Raw genomic sequence first — 14007 nt, forward strand, 5'->3', positions numbered from 1 at the left:
ATTCCTCCAACTCTTATCCATCTACCTCATCTTTTCCTTCTGCATTCAACTGACTTTTACTGAACCTCTTTAGGAAAAGCATTAATATTATATAAGTTCATGTATTTCCTTTTTGTTTCTAATCTCCCTTACTTCCCTTTTATCAGATCATATCTTGAACCTGATCAGCTCCTACCCTATGGTTTACCCCTCTATCACAAAAAAAAGAAAAAGAAAAAAGAAACAGAACCCTTAAAATACATTTTGAAGATATACCGAACAGTTTACGCCCCAATAGAAGTCAGATCATAAATGTGATATCTTAGTCTCCAATCTAATTATTCCAATTAGCATTCTATTCCCTCTGAGGGAAAATAAAAATTTCCATCCATTGCAGCAAGAACTAGAATCATGGCCGTGGTTTGCCTTCAAATCCTCACACTTGGATATTACAGTGAAGCTGAACGAAAAAATTTATTCAAAGTAGTCTAGATCAGCTCTTATTTACATTGCTGGATACGACATAATGGTCATCCAACTGGAAAAAAAAACAAGAAACCAACAGTTAATGATCCTAGACATGGATCAAGAAGAAACCCAATTTCAGCTTCTCATCCCCATGGGTAAAATAGCTATCACTAGATCATTGAGATTGTAAAAACCAGACACATTGTAACACAAGGTAGTTGTAACAAATTAATCACTGATTAGGGATAGCATTATCCATAGATGCTCAAGGTAGCTGATTGATACTTTGAATTGAAGTGCTATAATAATAAAGAAATATTTTGAGATATTAAATTTAATTATGGAACTCAACGTTATTGTCTAAACTACACCAGCCATGCAACTGGGGTGAAAATGGTGGAAAAAAAAAACCCTGAAGATAGTGAAAATTGTCATACGTGCATCTAGGTGACAAACTGATCTAGCACTAGGTGGTGCTGTAACTCACCTGTGGAACTCCATAAGCACCTTCATAAGCATTTTGTCCAACAGAGTGTTTCCCAGCTTTATCGTTCTCCTCGTATCCGCCAGTATTACTGTACGATCCACCTGCAATAAATATCAATTAGTAACAAGGTCAATAAAAGAAAGAAAATTGAATTGCCTAAGAGGCGCAGAAAATAATTGTGTACCACTTCTATCAAGGTTATCTGCATTAGTTAACTCGGCTCGTAGCTTCCCGATTTCTCTCATCATCAAGTTATAGTTCTTCTCCATAACCTGAAGTGCTCATAATAATCACTGTGCAATTTTTTCTCATAATCATAGATAGCTCTGCATTAAAAGAAGAACATCATACAACTACCTTGTTCTCTTCAAGAAATTGGAGCACATAGAGCTTCTGATTTGCTACCTGCAATGATGGTATTCTTGATTTATATTGTTTAGTTCAGACATCAGAGCAGGGACTTCTTGGACACCAGCATGGCTCTTCTGTATATCCTGGTTAAGTTTCTGTGCATTAGCCATAAGATCTTGTCTAACTACCATTAAGCTATGCGCTTCCGCATGGGCCTGTTGCAACTCCACCTTTACTGTCTCAGAAGCCTTCAAGTCAGCTTCCATCTTAGCAATCTTATCAAGTAGACCCCTCATATGCTTATCCTGTTCATCTTTCATTGCACCCATGTGGGCATCCATCCTCTGCAGTTCCCGCTGGTTTCCAGCTAGTTCTCGTCTCAAGACTGAAAGGATAGCTGCAAGCCGTTGATTCTCTTTCAAAATTCTTTGCATCTCCATGTCTTGGGCAGCAAGTTTCTGCTCCATAATTGCTGCATGAGGCAACATATCAAGAGGAAAGGAACCAGGGGCAGGACGATGCCTGGTCCAAATGGGTCTGGATACAACATTGCAGGGCCTGGAAGAGGATGCCGTAGATGAGATGGTGGCAGTACACGACCTTTGCTTCCCATGGCCAGCAACATACTCAAGTCCGTCCCACAAAAATTAACATAAAACTCTTGGGCCAGCCAGGGAATATAAAGAGTAAAGCTGAGAGAGCATGTAGACAAACAAATGCATAGGGACAGAAATTATATACGACTTAGCAAATCAAGAACAGATTCCACATATTGAACCCAAAGAACAAAGTAAATCCCTTCTCCGCCTTGCAGTAATCACATTTCAAACACTGTAGATGAGGAGGTAACGCGGGTAAAGAAGCAGTCCGGGAACAACTCAATGACAAAGGCTAGTTTGTATAATAACACAGGTACACTGAAAAGGGTCACATGGTAGTCTAGATAATTGAAATCAAAGCGTTTTCCCTCAAACTGGGATTGCTTACAAAGTGTTAACTACGAAACTTGTAGTCCAGGTACAAAGTAAACTTGTAACTAAATGGCATATAATCAAGCCTCTGTGGTCAAACTACAGCATCACAGTTTCCACTTTCCCTAGAAATCAATGATGCCGTAGGAGCGCACTGGAATAAGAACAAGTATCAAGATCTAAGAGAACGACTGAGATGGGTATTCAGAATTCGAGATGTATCCACTGCAGGAAAATTTCATTGTGGATTGGCGCGGCATCTTCCACCAAAACTCGCACAGGATGGGATCATGTTTTTGAGATCCTAACTCAAATTTCTATAAGTAATATATGTGCTCGAATAGTGGCATTTTTGTATAGCAACAAATTAGCTACAATGCGGTACTAATGATTTCTGAACCGTCGTTATCCACTATGCAACTATTAAATTAATCACAATAACCAAGGAATTTTGAAACTTGTAGCATCTATGAAATGAGTAAAATCGTAAAAATGCGTAAAATTTTAGAAAAATTATATACCAGTGTGTGGCAAAGAAGAGAAGATGGTAATCAGGAGAAAATATCTTATATCATAAAAACAAAAAATACGGGCAGAAATTAGGGCGAAAATGAAGAATAAAAATTACCTCTTGACGTCGCCGGATAGAATAATGACGTGGAATCGCCGGAGGAGATGGAACTGAAGGCATCAACAACGAAGTCAGGCGGCGATCGGGGCGGCGCAAGGGTTAAAGATGGAAGGTTTGAGAGAGAGCCCGGGGATCGGCGATCGACAAAGAGAACGATGGAGATGGGCTGGGGTTGGGTTACAGTCGCGATAGAAATGGGTTAACGGGTTTGGATCAGGATGAACGGGTTCAGTCCGTCAAAGACCCACATTTCCGTTCATCAGTCCCAAAAATCCATTATATGCCTTTTTAGCCCCCATACTTCCCCCCTGGTTTGCACTGAAATACCATTACTTGCTTTTGGCCGAACTTATATAGGACAAATTTTCAAAACCAACCTATTTACAAATTTAATCGCAGAAAACAACCCACTTCAGATTTAATTGCAAAAACCGACCTGGTTTCAGCCTTGGCGCTGAAACCAGGTCGGTTTTTGTGAAAAAACTTTCGAAACTTCACGGGAGTTGAACTCCCGTGAAGTTTCCCAGTACAAAAAAAAAAAAAAATTTAAACTACGAAACTTCACGGGAGTTCAACTCCCGTGAAGTTTCGGATAAAAATTTTTAAAAAACCGACCTGGTTTCAGCTCCAGGGCTGAAACCAGGTCGGTTTTTGCAATTAAATCTGAAATAGGTTGTTTTCTGCGATTAAATTTGTAAATAGGTTGGTTTTGAAAATTTGTCCTCTACGATTAGAGCTTCTCAAACTTGCACTTTTAATGCCTTCTCCTACGGAGAAGTGGTAATTTTCTCTTGAATTTTCTCATTTTGACACTAATAAGCTAGGTTCAGGACATTTTAGTCCTTCTTGCTTGTTGAATTTACTGTTAAATGCACCATTGCTCTAACCTACCACAATTATATTTTAGAATAGAAATGTAGTGGGTTTAATAGTAAATTTAATAAATTTTAATAAGAGCTGAAAAAATTATAAAATTACCTTGTGAGTGTCTCATGGGAAAAAAAATTAGGAAAAAATTCTCAGGTTTGCATAAAATATAAGGTATTAAAGTACAGATTTTAAAAACTTTAAAATATATAAGTGCTGCAACATAATAAATAAAATAAAGGTATATAAGTGCAAATTAGGGGCATTTACGTACTAATTAGCATTTCTCTCTAACTTCGGGTCGGGTAAAACTGCTAACGGATCCAAATCTTTCCGTCTTCCACCTCGACGTCCACAGAGCGAGTAAGATTACGAGGAAAAAGCCAGACTTTTCCAAAAAAAATTCTGGTGAAAGAAAAACCCTAAAAACCTTACAAGCAAAATAGTGGCGAGAATGAGATCAATCGAGAAGAAAAGGAGAGCTCTCAGTGGATACAAGATCTCAAAAGCAGTGGCCTTCGCCTCAGCCCTAATCATTCTCGACGCAATCCTAGTCTCGCTCATCGTCGCATTCGTCCCATGTAAGATTCAGTATCAAAAACTTGATTTGGCGCGTTGCATTAGTTCATTTGATTAATTTTCTAATTGTTTTGAACTGATGTTAGATACCAAGATCGATTGGGATGCTTACATCTCGCAGGTGACCTATTTGTGATTGTAAAGATTTGATTTTGGTGGTGGGTTTCGTATTTTGTTTACAATTGATTTGGGTTTTTGTTAGGTTGACGGGTTTCTTGGAGGAGAGAGGGATTACAGTGAGCTGAAAGGGGATACTGGGCCATTGGTATATCCAGCTGGGTTTTTGTATGTGTACTCTGCAATCAAGTTCGTTACTGGTGGTCAGGTCTTTCCTGCTCAGGTGAATTTTTTTTTGAAATCCCGCGAAATGATTTTGCCTTGGCTCTGTCCATTTGGATTTTGTTGATAACTTTCCATGTTACTGATGTTTATTACACCGGAAATATCTGAATACATGATAGATTTACATTTGTAGTAAACACATTCATGCCTCGTATGCTAATGTACTGCTGTTAGTTCAGTGTGGTCTTTGTTTTCTCCATGTTTCTTCTAAGAGAGATATGACTTTCCCATTACGAAGGATGACCGCTAAAGGTTGAGTTACTTTGATGACTGCAGAGCGGACATGTGCATTCTATGCACATATCATGAGAAATTTTTCCAAATGGAAATCAGTCTTTGTGTCCATAGAGGGTCAATTATGCTGGTCACTGATGCAGGATGATTTTTGGAAATTAAGTTTGAAAGAGAAAGAAAATGGTATATTTTGTTAAGATCATAATTTGAGGGTAATGGAATAATTGGAGATAAGAGGAAAGATTAGGAAGTCACTCAGGTCTAGACCCAAGTTGAGACGCACTTACCAGCTAGAAGGGGACCCTCAATCTGTATCAGAGAAGAATGAACTCACTCTCTAAAGACAAGCTTAAACTGTTAAATAAATCCATAAGCTCTGCTAAAAGAATATGACTTATGCTAAATGCTATTCTCGAGAGATGCTCTATATGAAATAGCAGAAGTAGCAGTTAATGCCCATTGAGATTCTTAAATTCCATTCAGGGAAGTAAGCAGGCTTGATCCTTTGAGCAATCATGGACATGAATTATTGAAATCATGGAGATGGAGTTGATCCCTCTGTTCTTTACTCAAAAATTAATAATGCCTGTTAAGATGCTACATTTAGTCAAGAGAGTTTCTCTTTGTTTTTATGCTCAGAGCCTGAAAGTAGGCGGTGAGTTAAAACCGGTTTTAGTACATCAAAGGATGAATCAACTCTTGCAACCTAAAAAAGTGAAAATGGCAGATTATGTTGGGAAATTACACAAATTCCCCTATAACTAGATTTATGGGAAAGCAAAATAAGTGCGCAATAAAAGGACACATAAATTTAACGTGGTTCGGCACAAAATTGCTTACGTCCACGGGTTGCTGCAGATCTTTCACTAAGAGGAGAAAATTTATAATAGTTGATTTACACACAACTTGTATCCCAAATTTTACTTTGAAAATTGCTCATAATTTTTTCTCACTAAGGCTTTTTCTCTATGCCTTTCTTTTCTCTCTTTTGCTCTTCTATAAGAGGAGTTATTTCTGGGATGATTTTTTTCTGAAGATTTGTGGGTCTATTTATAGTGTTTGGGAAAACACTATGCACTAATAATTTATTAGTGGTGGGGCCCATGATGGGGCCCGTGGTGGGGCCTGCTCACCTTCTTTTTTACTCTGATTTCTTCTTTCGGTGCCTGCCATTTTCCTTTTGTCAACATTAGTTGCCCCCCCCCCTTTGCTTTCGGTGCAGCCAATCTTGACAATCTCCCACTTGAAGACTAATTCCCCCCCCCCCTTTGCTTTCGGTGCAGCCAATCTTGACAATCTCCCACTTGAAGACTAATTTTAACCTGTCTTCACTTCTCGATCTATGTAGCAGCTCTTCCCTGGTCTTGATACTATTACAGGTCAACTAAAGCTGAACACAACTTCAGTTTGTCAGTAGTCACCATCTTTGTCAACATGTCAGTCGAATTTTGAGCTCCATTGATCTTTTTAAGTTTTAAAATTTTATCTTTTAGAAGTGACCGAATAAAATGATACCCACTGTTATAAATAGCGGTAAATAGCCTCACAATAGCGACGCTAATAGCGTTTGCGGTCCTTTCCCGCTACGCTATCGCCCAATAGCGGTGAAATATTACGGAATATGCGTTTTTTGTTTGCAAAAGTGGCCAATAGTGTGCCATAACGGTAAATAGTGGGCGATTGCATGCGAAATCCGCTAAAGGTTGACCGCTAAAGATTGAGTTACTTTGATGACTGCTAAAGGTTGAGTTACTTTGATGACTGCAGAGCGGACATGTGCATTCTATGCACATATTATGAGACATTTTTCCAAATGGAAATCAGTCTTTGTGTCCATAGAGGGTTAATTATGCTGGTCACTGATGCAGGATGATTTTTGGAAATTAAGTTTGAAAGAGAAAAAAAAATGGTATATTTTGTTAAGATCGTAATTTGAGGGTAATGGAATAATTGGAGATAAGAGGAAAGATTGGGAAGTCACTCAGGTCTAGACCCAAGTTGAGACGCACTTACCAGCTGGAAGGGGACCCTCAATCTGTATCAGAGAAGAATGAACTCACTCTCTAAAGACAAGCTTAAACTGTTAAATAAATCCATAAGCTCTGCTAAAAGAATATGACTTATGCTAAATGCTATTCTCGAGAGATGCTCTATATGAAATAGCAGAAGTAGCAATTAATGCCCATTGAGATTCTTAAATTCCATTCAGGGAAGTAAGCAGGCTTGATCCTTTCAGCAATCATGGACATGAATTATTGAAATCATGGAGATGGAGTTGATCCCTCTGTTCTTTACTCAAAAATTAATAATGCCTGTTAAGATGCTACATTTAGTCAAGAGAGTTTCTCTCCGCATCAGTTGTTTTTATGCTAAGAGCCTGAAAGGAGGCGGTGAGTTAAAACCGATTTTAGTACATCGAAGGATGAATCAACTCTTGCAACCTAAAAAAGTGAAAATGGCAGGTTATGTTGGAAAATTACACAAATTTCTCTATAACTAGATTTATGGGAAAGCAAAATAAGTGCGCAATAAAAAGACAAGTAAATTTAACGTGGTTCGGCACAAAATTACCTATATCCACGGGCTGTTGCAGATCTTTCACTAAGAGAAGAAAATTTATAAGAGTTTTTTACATAACTTGTATCCTAAATTTCACTCTAAAAAGTGCTCATAATTTTCTCTCACTAAAGTCTTTTCTCTATGCCTTTCTTTTCTTTCTTTTACTCTTCTATAAGAGTTGTTTCTGAGATGATTTTTTCTGAAGATTTGTGGGCCTATTTATAGTGTTTGGAAAAATACTATGCACTAATAATTTATTAGTGATGAGGCCGGTGGGGCCCATGGTGAGGCCCGCACACCTTTTTGATTATGATTTTTTCTTTCGGTGCCTGCCCTTTTCCTTTTGTCAATATTAGCTGCCCCATTTGCTTTCGATGCACCCAATCTTGACATTCTCCCACTTGAAGACTGATTTTAATCTGTCTTCACATTTCGATCTATGCAACAACTCTTCCTCGATCTTGATACTATTGCAGGCCAACTGAAGCTGAACACAGGTTCAGTTTGTCAGTAGTCACCGTCTTTGTCAGCATGTCTGTCGGATTTTGAGCTTCACTGATCTTTTCAAGTTTTAAGATTTCATCTTTTAGAAGTGACCGGATAAAATGATACCGCATATGTATGTGCTTCTTTCTGGAATGAAAAGACGGATTTTTCGCTAGATAAATAGCACTTTGACTATCGTAATATAAGACATTGTCTTCTTATTTCTTGCCTAATTCATCCAAGAAACTTTGAAGCCAAACCATTTCCTTGCTGGCTTCTGTATCAACGATATATTCTGCTTCAGTTGTGAAGAGAGCAACTATCTTCTGCAGTTAAGAAACCCAACTCACTGTAGTGCCTCCTAGAGTATAGACATACCCTGTAATGCTCTTTCTGATATTAATATTTCTTGCTAAATCAGCATCTACATAACCTGTTAGTATTGTATCTCCACCTTTAAAATAAAATGCTTTACCTGTGGTGCCTCGTAGATATCTGAGGATCTATTTGACTGCTTCCCAGTGTACCTTACCCGGATTATTCATGTACCTACTAACAGTTCCCACTGCTTGAGCAATATCTGATCTTGTACAAATCATGACATACATCAGACATCCAATTGCTTAGGCGTACGGGACCTTCGCCTTGTGTGCATGCTCTTCCTCTGTCTTAGGTGACTGTTCTTTGGAAAGTCTGAAATGAACACCTAAAGGTGTACTCACTGGTAAGGTATACTGGGAAGTCTTGCATATTAAACATGGAGAGTACTTTGTTGATGTACTCAGCCTGTGATAACATCAAAGTCTCAGACTTCGTGTCTCTCTTGATTCTCATTCTAAGAATCTGCTTTACAGCGTCAAGATCTTTCATTGTGAACTGTTTTGACAATTTTTGCGTTAAATTTATAATATTTTGTAGATCAGAACCTGCAACGAGCATGTCATGAACGTATAATAATAAAATAATGAAACTATTGTCAAACCTCTTGAGATAGCAACAATGATCTGCTTGGCAACAACAGTTTTGACATCTAGTAAAATCGTTACTGCCCATAAAGCTATCAAACTTCTTGTACCATTATCTGGGAGCTTGTTTTAATCCATACAAGCTCTTCTTCAAACGACATACTAGATTTTTCTTGCCTGCCTTTATGAAGCCTTCTGATTGCTTCATGTAGATCTTCTCCTCCAAATCACCATGAAGGAAAGCTATTTTTATATCTAACTGCTCAGGATGTAAATTCTCAGCAACTATAATTTTCAATACCAGTTTTATTGTAGTCAGTTTCACGACTGGAGAGAAAATTATATTGTAGTCAATACCTTCTTTTTGCTGAAAATCTTTGACAACCAATCTTGCCTTGTAACGCTTGTTCCCATCATGCTCTTCTTTAATTCTGTAAATTCACTTGTTATGAAGAGCTTTCTTATCTGGTGGTAATTCAGTTAAGTTTCACGTTTGATTTGACATAAGCGAGTCTATCTTATCTTGTATAGTAGACTCCCACTTGACTGAATCCTCCACCTGCATTGCTTCATCATAACACTCCGGTTCATCACTGTCAGTCAGCAACAAGTAGTGCAAAGAAGGCGAATAACGCTGGATTGGCTTAGGAATTCTAGAGAAGCGTCTCATTTCTGGCGTGCTTGGTTCTTCTTTAACTACTTCAGGACTGGTCTGAACATTATTTTCAGAAATCTCCTTAAATTTAGCAAATTTCTTTGTTTCAGTTTTTATACCAGAGCTACTTGATTCTGCAGTTGATCTGTCTTTGTACATCACATTCTCATTGAATATGACATCTCTGTTTCTAATGATTTTTTGATTTTCATAATCCCAAAACCGGTAACCAAACTCATCATCACCATAACCAACAAAAATACATTTGTTAGATTTGACATCAAGTTTTTTTTAGCAGAATCTGTGTACATAAGAGATACAACCAAAAACTCTTAAATACGAAAGATTTACCTCGTTTATGCTCCAAGCTTCTTCCGGTATTCCACCATCCAAGGGAACTGAGGGCCCGCGGTTGATTAGGTAGGCTGCGATATTGATAACTTCAGCCTATAAGAACTTGGGTAAGCCGACATGTATCCTCATACTTCTGGCACGTTCATTCAAAGTTTTGTTCTTGTGCTCCGCTATGTCATTCTGCTGCGGTGTCATGGGAACTGTTTTCTACATCTTAATCCCGCAGTTTGCCCAAAATTTTTTGAATCTACTGTCTTTGTACTCTCCTCCATTGTCTGACCTTAATCGTTTTATCTTCAAATCAGTTTTATTTTTCACCATGGTCTTTTATTTTCTGAAGGTATCATAGACTTCTGATTTCTTCTTCAGAAAATAGACCCACACCTTTCTTGTAGAATCATCAATGAATATGACATAGTACAATGAGCCTGCAAGAGATGGAACTGAAGATGGTCCCCATACGTCGGTATGAACTAAATCTTGGGTGTCTTGCTAATCTTTGTAAAACTGACTTTTTTCTGTTTACCAAAGATGCAAATCTTGCATAGGCCGACATCTACATTCTTCAAATCCAGCAGCTTTCCTTTCGACAGAAGTGTCTTCATCCTTTTCTCGCTCATATGACCAAGCCTTTGGTGCTATAAGTTTGATTTTTCATCCAGTGTTTTTAAGGGCACAGTGAGGCGCGCGCCTCGAGAGCGAAGCGCTTCGACGTAGTGGATCAACGCCCCGCAGCCGGTGCAGGGTGCACGCTTGCGTCGGGCGCACGCCTGGGGAGCGCCCCGCAACGCTTGACGCAAGCGCAAGGCGTGCGCTTCAGTATCAGGACCTGAAAGCAAAGGAGGAAGCTGGGTTATTGGGTACCAACCCGATTCCAACTTAAACCCGAAAAGGAAATAAGAAGTTGGGCTAGGATTCTGTCGCTCATTCTCCCTCTTTCTCCCGATACCCATTCTTGCGGTCTCCATTCGGTGGCAGCAGCAAGCGACGACGACAGGCGATGGCAACGGGCGACGGTGAGCTCAATCGACGACGGCGAGCGGCGATCGACAGCAGCTAGCAGCGAACAAATTCTTCTCCTTTCTTTTTTTTATGTTGTTTTGTAGTTTTCTTTTCATGGCTTCTTCTCCTTTCTTTTTTTTTTGATGTTGTTTTCCAGTTTTCTTTTCATCGCTTCTTCTCCTTTTTTTTCATTGTTGTTTTCTAGTTTTTTTTTTCTTTTTTTTTTTCATCGCTTTCTTTTCCAGTTTTGTTTTCATCGCTTCTCCTTCTTTTTTTGGATGTCGTTTTCATCGCTTCTTCTCCTCAGCGAGCAGTTCTTTTTTTTTTTGTTGTACTATAGGTATTTGAACAGGAAAATTAAGTATTATTTTGTTACTGTAGCTACTGTTAATTGTTAGGTTTTTTAGATTTCATTTCTTTTTTTTTGTACTGGAATATGCTCACTGAAACTTGATTGTTTTATCTACTCAGAGTTCTATAAGTTAACTCAATGATAGTGTATTTGGGTTGTATCTTATTGACTGTTAATTGTTTAGAGAGAAAGAAACTTGATGAATTAGTTATAGACTTATAGTAATAATAGTATCTTAACTCTTTAAAGCTTCACTGTTTCAGTTCTTAATTAAGTTCACTCTTCTAAACTTAATTTGATTTGATTGTTAACTAACTTACAAAGAGAGATTTAATGTTAACTTACTCTTCCTAACTGTTAGTTCTTAATATATTTATTTTATTATTATCGCTCTTGACTGTTAACTGTTTTTTTCTTTGGCTTAATATCAATATGTAGAGTCATGATATTATGAACTAATTGCTTGCTTCTTATTATTAATACGTATCAATCATAATTGTTGAAAATGTGCTACTATTTGATTTCCTGTGTGAGACTGCGAGTATTGATTCTTGTTATTTGAGCTAGGTGTACTAGTTGACTTGAAAGTTGAAACTTGAAGCTTGATTCGTCATTTGTAACCTGTAAAGAGGAAAATAAAATTTAGCAATATAGTTGTTAGTGATGCAATATACTAGTATGAAAGTTTGAATAATTTATAAGCTTGAATGAAAATTAACGTACAAGTTTAATACTTTAATTCACTAAATCTATATACTATATTATTTATAAATAATAAATATATGAATTTTGTTGCATAATGCATGATTGCATATATAATAATAAATATATGAATTTTTGTGGTCTGGAGCGCGCCTCGCTTCGCTCGGGCGCGCGCCTCGCATTGCGCCTTACGCATGTGCGCGTAAACTTACTTTGTGCTCCGTATTGTGCCTCGCGTATTGAAAACACTGTTTTCATCTGCATCTGTTACTACAATAATATTCTTTAAGTTAGATGTTCATGACCTGAGAATGTTGTACAGTAACCCTCTCCATTAAGCTGTCCCACAGAGATCAAATTCCTTTTAAGGTCAGGAATATATCTCACTCCTTGCAGCTTTCATGTGATTTGATTTGGCAATTTTAATCGGATGTCTCCCTTATCAACGATCTTCAATGTTTCATCTGCTAAATGTACATTTCTGAAATCACCGCTGACGTAGTTCTTCATGATTTCTCGACATGGGGTGGCATAGAAGGATGCCCCTGAATCAAGAATCCATGATCAATCGGACTGTTGACGCTTATAATCATAGCATCACTTTCTTCCTCGGTCACGTTGGCAGACTCTTGTGTGCTGGTATTTTTCTTCGGTGTCCGATACTCCCTCTTGAAAGACCTTTCTTGCCACAATTATAGCCGTTAAAATCTTTCTTTCCCGATCTAGATTTGCTCCTAGATTTTGATCTGTCACGATTTGAACTTCTTTCTGAAGTTCCCCCCTAGACTCCGTGTGTAAAGCTGAAGAGGTTGATGCTTCACCCGATTCTCTCCGTCGAATTTCTTCACTAAGAACCAGATCACAAACATCATCAAATTTTAACTTATTGCTTCCCGACGAACTACTCGTAGTTGTGACAGTAGCATTCTAACTTTCTAGTAGAGAAGACAAAAGTATCAATGCTCGTACTTCTTCATCAAACTCAATTCCAACTGAACTTAACTGGGATGTGACTGTATTGAGTTCATTAAGATGTTGAGCTACCGATACGCCTTCTGTCATCCGTAAATTGAACAACCGCATCATCAAGTGAACTTTGTTTGAGACGGAAGGCTTCTCATACATGCTGCAGAGAGCCGTCATAAGACCCATCGTGATCTTTTCTTTTGCTATGTTGAAAGCAACGTTACGGGATAACGTCAATCGAATAACTCCAAGGGCTTGTCTGTCGAGAAGAGCCCACTCTTCATCCTCCATGTCATCTGACTTATTTCCTGAGAGAGGTTGATACAGCTTCTTCTGGTAATCTTCGACCTGCATCTTCCAAAAGCTGAAGTCCGCACCATCGAACTTCTCAATTTTCACATTCATTTCGTCTACAGCCATCGCTCCCAGTCGAATCTGGCACCCTCTAGATCGTTTCTGACTGTTTCTGCAAACCATCGTGTATTAAGACACTTCTGCCGAAAAATCGATATCATCGGCAAAGTTTCACTATTCACCAAATTTACTATTCATGTGAATAGTGACATTGTAGAAAATTGACAGAAATCACAATCAGAGCTCTGATAACAGTTGTTGGGAAATTACACAAATTCTCCTATAACTATATTTATGAGAAAGCGAAATAAAGGCGTAATAAAAGGACACGCAAATTTAACGTGGTTCAGTACAAAATTACCTACGTCCACGGGCTGCTGCAGATCTTTCACTAAGAGAAGAAAATTTACAAGAGTTTTTTTACGCACAACTTGTATCCCAAATTTCACTCTGAAAATTGCTCACAGTTTTCTCTCACTAAGGTCTTTTCTCTATGCCTTTTTTCTCTCTTTTACTCTTCTATAAGAGGAGTTGTTTCTGGGATGATTTTTTTCTAAAGATTTGTGGATCTATTTATAGTGTTTGGGAAAACACTATGCACTAATAATTTATCAGTGGTGTGGCCGGTGGTGGGGCCTGCTCACCTTCTTTTTGACTCTGATTTCTTCTTTCGGTGCCTGCCTTTTCCTTTTGTCAACATTAG

At 38.2% G+C, this 14007-nt stretch overlaps 2 protein-coding genes across 7 annotated transcripts in view; one reads left to right on the plus strand and one right to left on the minus strand.

Moving 5' to 3' along the window:
* Nucleotides 1–3192, minus strand: part of LOC109841029 — a 4579-nt gene extending 1387 nt beyond the window's left edge. Inside the window, exons 1-4 of one of the 6 annotated variants that reach the window (XR_002247119.1) lie at nt 2885–3192; nt 1292–1977; nt 1119–1206; nt 935–1035 (exon numbers count right to left, since the gene is read on the minus strand). Coding sequence is in view for 4 of the 6 variants with exons in the window: in XM_020409883.1 (XP_020265472.1) it covers nt 935–1035; nt 1119–1203 (186 nt within the window). In the remaining 2 variants the exon portion in view is untranslated. Of the gene's footprint in view, nt 1–934; nt 1036–1118; nt 1261–1291 lie in introns of all 6 variants that reach the window. The other 5 variants (XR_002247118.1, XM_020409881.1, XM_020409883.1 and 2 more) reach the window with 5 other exon arrangements.
* Nucleotides 4087–14007, plus strand: part of LOC109841030 (dol-P-Man:Man(5)GlcNAc(2)-PP-Dol alpha-1,3-mannosyltransferase) — a 14662-nt gene continuing 4741 nt past the window's right edge. The window contains exons 1-3 of the mRNA XM_020409884.1: nt 4087–4335; nt 4420–4454; nt 4536–4673. Coding sequence (XP_020265473.1) covers nt 4209–4335; nt 4420–4454; nt 4536–4673 — 300 coding nt within the window. The 5' untranslated portion in view covers nt 4087–4208. The remainder of the gene's footprint in view (nt 4336–4419; nt 4455–4535; nt 4674–14007) is intronic.

This window comes from Asparagus officinalis, chromosome 5, assembly GCF_001876935.1.
Source record: "Asparagus officinalis chromosome 5, Aspof.V1, whole genome shotgun sequence".
In the NCBI taxonomy this organism is placed as follows: Eukaryota; Viridiplantae; Streptophyta; class Magnoliopsida; order Asparagales; family Asparagaceae; genus Asparagus; species Asparagus officinalis.